The sequence below is a fragment of the Temnothorax curvispinosus genome, unplaced genomic scaffold, assembly GCF_003070985.1.
Source record: "Temnothorax curvispinosus isolate PA1 unplaced genomic scaffold, ASM307098v1 QBEX01016913.1, whole genome shotgun sequence".
Lineage (NCBI taxonomy): Eukaryota > Metazoa > Arthropoda > Insecta > Hymenoptera > Formicidae > Temnothorax > Temnothorax curvispinosus.
In genome coordinates this window covers 709-12688 of record NW_020226693.1, presented here as the reverse complement: position 1 = coordinate 12688, position 11980 = coordinate 709, and the positions used below count along the sequence as shown (strand labels likewise).

Genomic DNA, 11980 nt, shown 5'->3' with positions numbered 1-11980 from the left:
ATATATATAACAGAGAAATGTCACTTTCACTTTTTCGACACTGGCGGCTGGCGGCGTTAGTATCGCAGTGCAGTGCAGTGCAGACAGTGCGTTCAGCGCGCTGTCACAGACTCACAGTCAGTTAACCTAACACGGTCATTTAACAACCGGTTCCGCTCGAACCGCCGTGCGAGTCGGAAGTGTTTTGCGAGCGCTCTTCGTCCGTATCGACGTCTTGATAAGCGAGTAAGAGTATATTCTATATTCGAGAGATATAGTGTCGCGAGCCCCGTTTTCTTCGGGAGACCTTGTTCTCGGTCCTAATTGCTCCCCTTTCGGAGGGGAAGCGGAGATCAAATTATAATTAGCGAGATGTCGAGCCTGGATAACCTCCAGCCCTTGATTGCCGAGTTCCGCGGACCGGGAGAGGAATCGCAAGGAAATAAAAGAAAGAAGTCGTGCATCTCCGAGGAAGAATTCGAAGATATTGTGAAGGACATTAGAACTAGAGATCGGCGAGACTCGGGCCGCGATGCGGGTGTGTTGCAGCGTAACCTAACCTCGAAAGAACAGAGGGACAAAGAACTTGTTATAAAACGAAATATTTTCTCATGCTACGGGGAGGACAAGATGGAGATAGAAAACGTAGTAAACAAGCTTCCGAACGCGGAGGGCCATGAACTTTTTATAAATCAAATGACCCTTCCTCCCAACCAGATAAGTGGTGACACGGCGCACGCTGCGCACACGCCTTCAACTCAACAGGATCACGTGAACTCGGGCAACGAGACGCGTGATAATATTGCCGGACGGGTGGAATCTATTATTGACAAGGAATCGTATAATGTTATCGACTTCGCTCTGCAGAAGAACTCAGTAAACAATAACAATGACGCACTACGGTATGAGATTCGACCATGACCAACTCAGGTAAAACAAAAATTATTATTCGACTTCCACCTGAGCATTCCACAACCAGAAAAGGAATAAATAAAATTAAAATCTGGATGATCTTCGTGGATCTGCAGATATGTCCGTCCAAGTTAGACATGCTAAATCATTTCTCCGCGGAAGCGGAATTTGATAAATTTACTGACGCTAACCACGCGCTCGACATTATAGACAAGATGCAGACTCAGAAGATCAAGGCACATGTGGAGCAGCGGTCGTTTATCTGTAAGGGCGTTATATCGGACTGGCCATCAGGGATTCCCGAACTGTGGGAAGCTATTCAGGATAAGTCTAACATTCTTAGGCTCGAGAGAATGTATCGCCGCAAGTGGGATCAATCTGCCCAGATCTGCTTTCTATGTGTCTATCGACAATATAGTCATCACCTTCAAAGCGAGTAAAGTCCGCGATCTTTCGGTCTTCAGCGGCAACATAGGATTGAGAGTAAGACCTTTTATACCTCCTACTCTACAGTGCTTTAATTGCTTTCGATTTGGTCACGCAAAACCTGCATGCAAGAGTGAGACCCGTTGCATTGTTTGCGGTGACAGGTCACACGGCCAGTGTGACAAAGCAGTGTGCTGTTATAACTGTGGTGGCCAGCACAAGTCGACATTCCGGGGTTGCCCGGCGCATGAAAAAAAAACAAAAACATTATTAACATGGTCATGGCCCATCATAATGTATCTTTCCATAGAGCCCTGCGTATAATTGAGGGTGAGGCCCCCGCTCCTGTGAAACCTATGGACAAGCTGAATCCGGAGACATGGCCTGAAATACCGACTCAGAGGGCCATCAGGGAGGATGACCGAGAGAAGCAGGTTCGCGCGGTGCGTGCGCCATATGATCGGAGGGATGCTCCTCGACCTAGACCCAGAGTTCAGGCTCCGCCTGGTGAAATAGGGAATTATTTCGGACAGTTTAATGTTCGCGGTGAGGACATTACCAAGGATAGGAGAGGCCTTGCCGCGAACGCAGGAAGGAGTGGTGCGTCATGGGCTCAGGTGGTGCAACGGGACGCCAACGAGATGTGTGTCGCCCCAGAGCGAGGTACGGCTAGAGAAGTCGTGGATAATATCCTGCTTTTATTAAGAAGATTCCCTGCGGCGCGAGATTGTCTGATGGATGCATTGATGCGTGACGGGCGCGAGGAGTGTGCGGGGCGGCCGCGGGATTATGGTGATGATCGAGGTACGGAGGATGTTAGCGTAACGTACAGTAAGAAGACAAGAGAGCATGTAAATATGGGCCTGGGGGGACCTTCCCTCCCCCCCTCAGCATAATTCAACCTTCTGCTCTGGAATTGCCGAAGGTATCGAGGCTGCAAGGAGGAAATGTCCATACGTAGCTCGAAATACGATGTTGTTGTCCTAACGGAGACCAGATGTTCTGGTCCCGTACAGGTCTCCCTTCCTAACTTTAAAACCGCGAGTGGCAGGAACAGGCTCGGCAGTGGATGGGTATCAATATCCCTCCGTAATTATGTGGAGTTTACCGTCGTTCCCATTCCGGGTGCCCTCCCTGTGGGATACGATGTCGTTTGCGTGAGAACAAATAACCTATCCCGTAATATTAATATTGTTGCGGTTTACAGACATCCAAACGAACCGATGGCCAGACGCGATTTCAGCCCGATCTTTGATGCCATGGGTGACAGCAGTTTAGATACTATCCTCCTTGGAGATTTAAATGCGAAAAACATGGCGTGGAACTGTCCTGCCACGGATCGCAGGGGCGATCTTCTACATGAAATAATGGACGACGCGGAATATATCTGCGTTAATTCGGATACTAGCTCTCGCAGTGGCTCCAGGGGACAACGAGACACTAACCTGGACCTCCTCTTTGGTTCGGCTCGCATTGCAGGAAATATCACATACCAATAGATGACTGACACATGGGGAAGTGACCACTTCCCTATTGTCTTCTCTTTTGGCGGAGGCCCGACAATATACAAGAAGATCACAAATCGTCTCTCTGCCAAAAAGACGGACTGGCAACGCTTCAGTGAATTGGTGGAGAGTGAGATGGACTCGTCCTTGTCTTCTTGCCGGAGCCTGCTATATGAGTATTTTGAGCAATATTACTCTTTATTTATTGATATCATCAGGAATGCGGTCACGGTGGCCTCGGGCAGACGCGCAGGCAATACCCCTACTTTCATTCCCCAGGACAAAAAGAAACATTCTCACAAATGTTGGGATGCTGATTGCGACCGTGTTATTCGGAACAGAAGGTCGTCTTTGTCTGCCTTTAAGAAGTCAAAGAGTCTTCACGACTGGTTGGCGTACAAGAGGGATGCTGCCATAGCGAGACGCACCATCAAGTCTAAGAAGAAGGTTAGTTTTGACAAGTTTTGCAGTGGGATCGACAGGTTCACGAGTCTGTCATATGTTTGGAGTACCATGCGTATAATGAAGAACGCCAGAAGGAATTTGGAGCGGAACTCCTGGCCTACTAAGAACAGGGAGGACGTCATCAGATCCTCCATTGATGAACTTGCCCCTCCGTACGTGGGGGTTGACCCTTCTACGGACTTCGGCGAATGTCGCCCGGAAGAGGAATTGGAGGAATCCTCGTTCTCTCGAGCGGAACTGGATAGGGCGATGGAGATGATTAGGAGGGATTCGGCTCCAGGCATGGACGGTGTGGAGTACCGCATGATCAGGGCCCTCCCTGAGTCAGCTAAACAGTGCATGCTTGACATTTTCAACAGGGTCTGAGCCACGGGGGTGCTACCGGAAGAATGGCTGGATTACCAAGTAGTTTTCATAGATAAAGTTGCCCGGGAAAAGGTCCGCCCTATCTCGCTTTCCTCGTGCATCGGGAAATTAATGGAAAGGATGATTAACAAGAGGCTGGTCTGGTGGGCCGAGAGGGAGGATAGATTCAGTCCGTCGCAGAGTGGCTTCCGCAAAGGCAGGTCCTGCGCTGATAATCTTGTTAGGATCGTAGCGGATATAAGAATGGCCCTGTGTGCGGGCAAATTTGCTCTCGCTGCTTTCTTGGACGTCTCCTCGGCGTATGACTGCGTGGAGTATCGTATCATGCTGGCGCAATTGATCGCACTAAATTGTCCCCCCACCATAGCCAGATTCGTAAGCAACTGGCTATACCGGAGAAAGGTACGATTTATAGTGAATGCTCATGAACTCATAGATCGTTACGTTTACAGGGAACTCCCCCAGGGTGCCGTCTTGAGCCCGGCACTGTATGCGTTGTACACGCGGGACTTGTGCGCCGACCTTCCGGAGAGCGTGGAGGCAGTTGAGTTTGCCGATGACATTAGCCTGTATGTCCGAGGGCCCAACCGTGAGCGGAATCGACTCCTTTTGCAGCGTGCTGTGAACACCATTGCTGTCCGACTTCGCAACATGGATCTAGATCTCGAGCCCAAGAAGACCGTCCTCATAGAGTTCTCGAGAAGCGGATTCATAGACCGCCAGATGAAGATTCGAGTCGGGGATTGCGATATCGTCAATTGCGGGGCTGCCAAATTCCTGGGTGTGTGGCTAGACAACAGCTTAAATTTGACAAACAGGTGCAGGAAATCAGGGGCAAAGTGAGCCGGCCAACTCCATCATTAGATATCTGTGTGGTGTTTCCAAGGGTATGGAGGTGAACACGGTCCTGATGATATACAAAAGCCTGGTGAGGTCAATTACGGATTATGGCAGCTTCGCTTTTTTCCCCAGAGAGCATTCGTTACAACTCAAATTGGAGAGAGCACAATTTTTGGGAATCCGGACCGCGTTGGGATACAGAAATTCCACGCCAAATAATGTGCTAATCGCTGAGGCTAAAGTCAGATACTTGAGAGATCGTGCGACTTTACTGGGCACGAATTTTGTAAACAAGGCAATGGCATATAATCGTAATGGTCTATGCGACAAGCTACGCACCTTGTTGGACGGAGAGAACTATGTCCGATATAGACAACCTGCCTACAGGCCCTCGCTTTTGTCGGAAATATGGAGATCTGCTCGGCACAGACAGCTCATTGGTCCTATGGATAAATTTGAGATTTTTCGGGGGTCATTTGGGGCTCACACTTTCAAACCTACGATTGATCTGTCGACTAGAGTATTGAGGAAGAGCAAGAAATTTTCGGATCAATCTCTCATCGACAAGATCAGGGAGAAACATGATCTGGGGGTGGACCCTAAGATTATATTTACGGATGGCTCATTTGGCGACTCATCCGTATCTACTGGAGCCAGCATAGTTTGTGATCAGGAGGATGTGTACAATATGAGTCTGCCGAAGCTATGTTCCTCTTTCACCGCTGAGGCATTTGCTTTTTATTCTGCGCTTCTCCTTTTGTGGCACCAGAGACAGTGGAGAAAGGGTGAGGCAATGATTCTGACAAATTGTCAGGCGGTTGTTAAATCTATTCATAACAAACACTTAAATGTACACAAGAATAAATACATCACGGAATCAAGAATCCTTATATACAATTTAGAAAGATTCAGTGGTAAGAGGATCGTTATTGCATGGATTCCCGCGCACGTGGGAATTCTGGGTAACGAACTGGCCGACGGATTGGCTAAGCAAGCGGCAGAAGAGGAGGCGGATCCCACCATCACCGTTCCGGTGGGGGACCTACTGGCGGTGGTAAGGAAGGAGACATGGGAGGCCACCCAGTCATCGATTTTGCGAGAAGCACAACACAAGGGCGCCATCTACTTCGACTTATTTTATGACAGAGAAGCCACGAGACCGTGGTTCAGTAAGGTTAACCCGTTGTGGTCACACCTCTTAAAAATAACGTAGTGGTCACACGGGGTCCAATGGACCCCACAACAGTTTCCATTTGCGTTCTTTTTGATGTATCGACTCAAACCTTGAACTGGAATTAATTTATGACTTCCTCTTGATAATCCAATAATTTAAAAAATTTTTTTATGTTGAAAAAACGCGAGAAAAAAAAATTTTTTTCGAGAAATTTGACTTTTTTTACAAAAATATTCATCAAAATTTTTTGAGATAGAGTAAAAAAACTTTGTGCGTTTTACTTTCAAAATAGTATACTTTTGGAAAAAAAAAAAAAAAAAAAAAGCCTGGGGTCCACTGGACCCCATGTGACCACAACGGGTTAAAGCGGAACGTTACTTCATTACATTGATCAACAAACTAAGAGCAAACCATTATAATCTGGGTTCATCGCTTAAACGCAAAGGATATATCGACAGTGAGAGATGCGAGTGTGGCTGCGAGTGTGAGGACATTCATCATGTGTTGTTGAGATGCCGCTTGTATGATGAGCGAAGAGTCGTTTTGGATTCGGAACTAAGAGAGGCCGGATTTACGGAAGAGATAGACATTTTCAGACTTATTGAGACTAAAAATTGGGACGTGCTGTATATTATTTTTAAATTCATTAAGTCCATGGGCAAAGTGATATAGTGTTTGTTTTGACTTTTTCGGGACTAGACAATATGTGCCAATTGCCTCGTGCATAAGGCACCCCTCCGTCCTCATCCGAGGACACCAACAAAAAAACCCCCTTTAACAACCTTAACAGGAATATCCTAAATGTGATTATAAATTTTTTGAATGATTGTAAGTTCGATTTATAACTGATTGATATGGAGCTTGGCTCTCCTCTTTATCGACACGTGGAGGAGTAACAGAAGAAATAGGCAAAAGGGCGACTCTTTCCCCGGAGAGTCCCCCAGATTTCTTGTTATAAAGCGTGATACTTTGGTTCCTGTGGAACCAGCAATCCATTCGGGGCAGAAAAAAGAAGAAGAAGAAGAACCTAACACGGTAGTGTCTCACCTGTCTCGCGTCAAGTACGCGCGGAGCGATACCGACCGTGACTCTTTACGCGACGCGACGATTAATATTTTTTCTGATTTTCTGATTCAAGGTAATTGTTTTATTTATTTACATGTAATTATCCTATTATTATACGACGCGAAGCAAGACCGCACCGTGACTCTTTTACGCGACTATAAGTGCATGTGACAGGAATTATAGTGGTTTACGTTTACGTGAGTATTACTTCTGTAGTAATTTATACGAACGATATCATCGTAGTTACTATAAAATCTCCTGTTTATGCGGAGGAATTATCGTATCGTTCGTAAGTTACTACAGACTTAAGTAACGCTCGCGTAAACGTAGTATAGGTTAGATTACCGGCTTTTTATTTTACATAAAACGCGAGATTCACTTATGTATGCAAGTTTAACGCCTATTGAGTTAATATGAAATAATTTTCCTAAATGTAAAAATAACACAATGTTATATATGCGGTTTGGCGTGAACATATATCGCGATAATAGCCAAGGTGATCGAAGAAGTTGTGTATAATGTTCCGATTCAACGGCCCCTGTCCCTGGTTGAGAGTGTTAATAATGACATTAATATCTCTCACACTGTCAAGCCAAATTGGCTCTTCGTTCAGCTTCCGACTCATTCATCATTTCTCCTTTTGCAAAATTTGGAAAACAGCATGATGTATTGGTTGTTATAACAATGAATTGCTGCCAGTTCCAGATGTATTGAACAGTAAGTGATATAATCTTAACACGTTGAATAAAAAAGAAATCAGGATATTCTGATTATACAATACAGTTTTACTTTGTAGAGGATGATTACGTGGCTGTATATTGGAGCGACAAATGGATTAAAGGATGCATTGAACGTCCAGATCCATCGGGAGAGAGAAGCGTAGTACGATTACTCGATCACGGTGGTTACTGGCAGTTTAGTAATTCGTAATGTAGGCCATTGATATATAATTATTTGAGCCTACCCTTCCAAGCCATCGAAATCTTTTTAGCAAATATTCAGCCAAAGAACGGTAACTATATATTGACGTATACTATTCTTCCAAATTATACGTACATCTCTACTCAAAATTATTTATTTTTGGATATATAATTATACTTTGATGTTACTCCTTTGCAGGTAAATGGTCGACAGAAGCTTACAATGTGGTACAAAATTGTTCCTCAAAGGGAGTTGGTGCTCAAGCTCAGATTGAAAGTCGCATTCAAACTAATATTTATGCAAATATTTATTTTATGATACAAAATTATGGGGTAAGTAGTTATTATTTTCCAATCTTCGAGAATCTCTTTGCAGATGCGCAAATTAATTAAAATTGATTTTTTTAAGCTAATTTCCATTGCTGAAAAACTGGTAACGAACGGAAATGCTGAACAAGTAGCATGGGATCAGATGAAGCCAGAAACACTTGAATCCATCTGTACATAAGAGTTGTCAAGAAACTCTACAATTTTTACGCATAATTCGCGATTCTTAGTCAGTATGGACTAGAGTTTAATACAATCGCCATCATTGATGATTCCCTTTAATCGCGTCAAAATTGATTATTTCGCTTTTTGACTTCGTTTTTTACTCATGTTGTAAAATAGTTTTCCGATTGTGTAGAATATTTATATTTAGAAAGAAAGAAATTTATAAAGATTGCTATATTGATCGTAGAGTAGAGAAAACAATAACTTAACATTTTACAAAGTAGTGTCACATTTAAACTAGAACATTTTATCGAATAACTCAGACAAATTAGGAAATCGTTTCTACGTTTTCTTGTAAATTTTTTTTGTAAAAAAACTTGGTGCTGCTTTTTTACTCCTGTCGCATTTTTTCCTATATTATGTTTATTGTTTTTTTATTCAATCAAAAATGTTAGTACTAATGTTTAAATTTTAATGTTTAAATTTCAAAGTCTAACAGCGCCAAGTTTTTTTACAAGAAAAATTTATTTATTTTGTTTTAATTAAATATTTTTATTTTGTACTGTTACTTCTTTAATTCTTTGTAATTAAAATGATTCTTTGTAATATTAAAAATTTGTTAAAGAGAATTAAGAAGCTATTACCACTTGGGTTAGAGTAGGAAGACCCTTGAATAGGAATACGAAGATACCACTTGGGTTTTATTTCTTTAAAGTATAGTTGCATAACAATTAATTATCTTTCAAAGCAATTTACATTTTCTCTTTACAATTGGCGTAATTTAATTTGAAGATTTCACATCTTTTTTTGAAATACATGGCACTTGAGTTAAGTTAGGTAATATAATTTTGTGATAATATAGTCGTAAATAATAATTCGCAATAAGAAGAGGCTGCTTTATGTACGAATTTGTTTTGTTAATAATTTTTTAGCAAACAATGACCGATGGCTAAAACCTTCTGGAGGTCACTTTGGGCTGCGTCCGAAAACTTTACTCGGGTGCACACCGCGTCGTTCTGTCTTTGTCACTTACTAAAAATTGAACAAATACAGAACGCGCGCGACGCTGGTGTGCACCCGAGTGAAGTTTTCGAACGCAGCCCAAAGTTAGGGCCAAAGTACATATGACAGTCGTAGTCGTGGACGTAAGTAACGCACAAGCTTTGGCGTATCCTGATTTGTCAGGTTGAGGACTACGACCGTCGTATATCGCTACACGGAGAAAATTTTATAGTAAATATTACTATGGTGTCGCACTAGCTGCGGACCATCGAGGAATTTTAAGTTAAATTACTATGTTTATGGTAAAAATTACGTTATTTAATCGTTTTTAAAACAATAATTATAGTATTTTAACTTGAAATTCCTCGATGGTCCGCAGCTAGTGCGACACCATAGTAATATTTACTATAAAATTTTCTCCGTGTATGCCATGTTATGTGCTTTAGCTCTTAATAGTAATTAAACTCTTGTATGTTTATATCATACATAGAGCGCGATAGAGAAAAGAACACAAGTATAACCAAGATGTAAAAGATATAATACATATAAAAAAAAGAATAAAACTAAGAATAACAAAATGGGCACAGAAATAAATAAGATATTCTCAAATAAATACAAAATATAACTAAACGTCAATATATACGTTTGTTTCTCCCAATCATATTTTAAGTCTGTTTATAGATTAACTGATTTTTATCTCACAAAAAATAAAATAATATACAACATACAATATACAACATATGTCCTAATAATAATTTAAAAAAGCCCAATTAATTCTATGCTTGCGTCACAGAGAGCAATGGAGTAAAGAATACAAGTATAAAGCCCCTTGCACAATGCTAGGCAACATGCAATAGGAACAGGGAATAGAAATCGAAAATCATATATAAATGCAGAATAAATAGTGACACATACTACGTTTACGCGAGCGTTACTTCTGTAGTAACTTATGATAATTCACCCGTTTATGCGGAGTAAATTATCGTAAGTTACTACAAAATCCCGTTTACGCGAAGGAATTATCGTAAGTTACTACAGAAATAACGCTCGCATAAACGTACAGGCAATAGACACAAAGTTTCCGTCACGTTGGAAATTCTGTGCCTATTGCCAGTTGCCAACCAATCATAGCATTCGAATTTTTTAGATTGTAATTAACGATTTTTTTGTTATTTCCTGTTCCTATTGCCTGTTGCTTGGCATTGTGCAAGGGGCTTAATAAAAGTGTAAAAGATATATGAAAAATATATATGAAAAAAAAGTTAAGCTAACGATAACTAGATGTGTACGCTTTGGTAGCTGTTTCACGCAAGCGCTTTTCGCGTCTAGAAAGTACAAACTATCTACGTCAGGTTTTCCTACAATTCCTACTCATTCTCGAGAGAAAACTAATAAAGTTTCCAGACTTTACGAAGTCCTCCATATTTCCTGTGAGTGACAGTATTGCATCAGATAGGAGATTTGCATCGAGCTCATACTCAAACGACAAAAAGAAAAAGCGAGAGAGAGAGAGAGAGAGGGGGGGAGAGAGAGGGAGAGAGAGAGAGAGAGAGAGAGAGAGAGAGAGAGAGAGAGAGAGAGAGAGAGAGAGAGAGAGAGAGAGAGAGAGAGAGAGAGAGAGAGAGAGAGAGGAAGGAGTAAAGGTAGACGGGTATAGATGCATATGTCGTAGTTTTGCGCGCGCGCAAAGATAGGTACACAACTGGTACGAGGCAGAGAGAGATGGAGTCAGATAGAGAAATGTAATGGAAATGTAAGAAGTGCGAACGCATTAACGCAGTATGTCATAACGGACTCTGCGTGAAAATGAGAGAACACGAGGACAAGCCATACATATACATGCACATATACGGAACGAAGCGCGAGCTCCCGTGGCTATCGTTGATCGTTGTTGCTGCCGCCACCCGCCACTACTATCACACTCTACGACCTCTACGTTGCGCTACGCTCTCCCGTCTGTTTACTCACCAGCATCTTTTAGAGCTCCACGGCGTTAATTCAATCGGATTAGATGCACTTGAAAGACATCAGAACAAACGCACGCAGATCCTTACATCGTCTGTTCCGATAACGAGAATCGCGTGCAGGCAAAGCAGCAGTATGGCACAGACTGACCCGCTTCGAGAAAACGGCACTCTCCGTAGCACTTCGCGACACGAATGCGTATGAGCCAGAGCTTCTGTTCCCAGCCCATTTCCACTTTAACGAGGCTATTTATCAGCCGACTACTCGGCCGCTCTCATTGGATCATAACGCGACGATCCATACGTCGTCGCGTACGTCAAAAGGACCGTCCGGAGTTCCGGAGTACGTTACAAACGTACAGCGCAATACAGACCCATTCAGTGCCGTATGTATGTATGTACGTATGTAAGTATGTATAAACACCGTACGTGGATTATCGCCGAACGGTGAACACTCGGAAATAACGGGCGACTTCTTTCTCATTCGCACTCTACTACGCGAAACGCGAATGCACGCCACTCGAAGAGATTCAATACCGAAACGGCGCGTCGAATATGCGCCTTCACAGGGTGACAGACGAGACGATAGGGATCGGCAGGACAGGGATGTGCAACAGCGATGAACGACTGAACTGACTGAAGTTTTACATTACACCGGGCGCGTGCCAACAAAACGCCATCTACCTGTACATACATACCTATTCTTGAAATTGTTCGTTATGAAACGAATACGTTTATGAACGTAATGCTGGGTCTACAATGCGAGTCGCAAAGTCGTGAGTCGCAAGAATTGACTAATCACAGTCGAATTTGAGGAGAATAATCGACTGTGATTGGTCAATTCTTGCGACTCACGACTTTACGACTCGC

General features: G+C 42.9%; 1 protein-coding gene and 1 long non-coding RNA gene across 5 annotated transcripts in view; one reads left to right on the top strand and one right to left on the bottom strand.

The window, feature by feature from the left end:
* The window catches only part of LOC112467126 (AT-rich interactive domain-containing protein 4B), a 33138-nt gene extending 21394 nt beyond the window's left edge, over nt 1-11744 (bottom strand). For all 4 annotated transcript variants that reach the window (XR_003042215.1, XM_025035606.1, XM_025035609.1 and 1 more), the window contains exon 1: nt 11115-11744. Coding sequence is in view for 3 of the 4 variants with exons in the window: in XM_025035606.1 (XP_024891374.1) it covers nt 11115-11120 (6 nt within the window). In the remaining variant the exon portion in view is untranslated. The remainder of the gene's footprint in view (nt 1-11114) is intronic.
* Nucleotides 6798-8622, top strand: LOC112467127. Its single transcript, XR_003042216.1, has 4 exons — nt 6798-7449; nt 7529-7744; nt 7852-7985; nt 8062-8622. It is a non-coding gene; the product is annotated as an uncharacterized LOC112467127 (long non-coding RNA).
* Nucleotides 11745-11980: the final 236 nt, after the last annotated feature.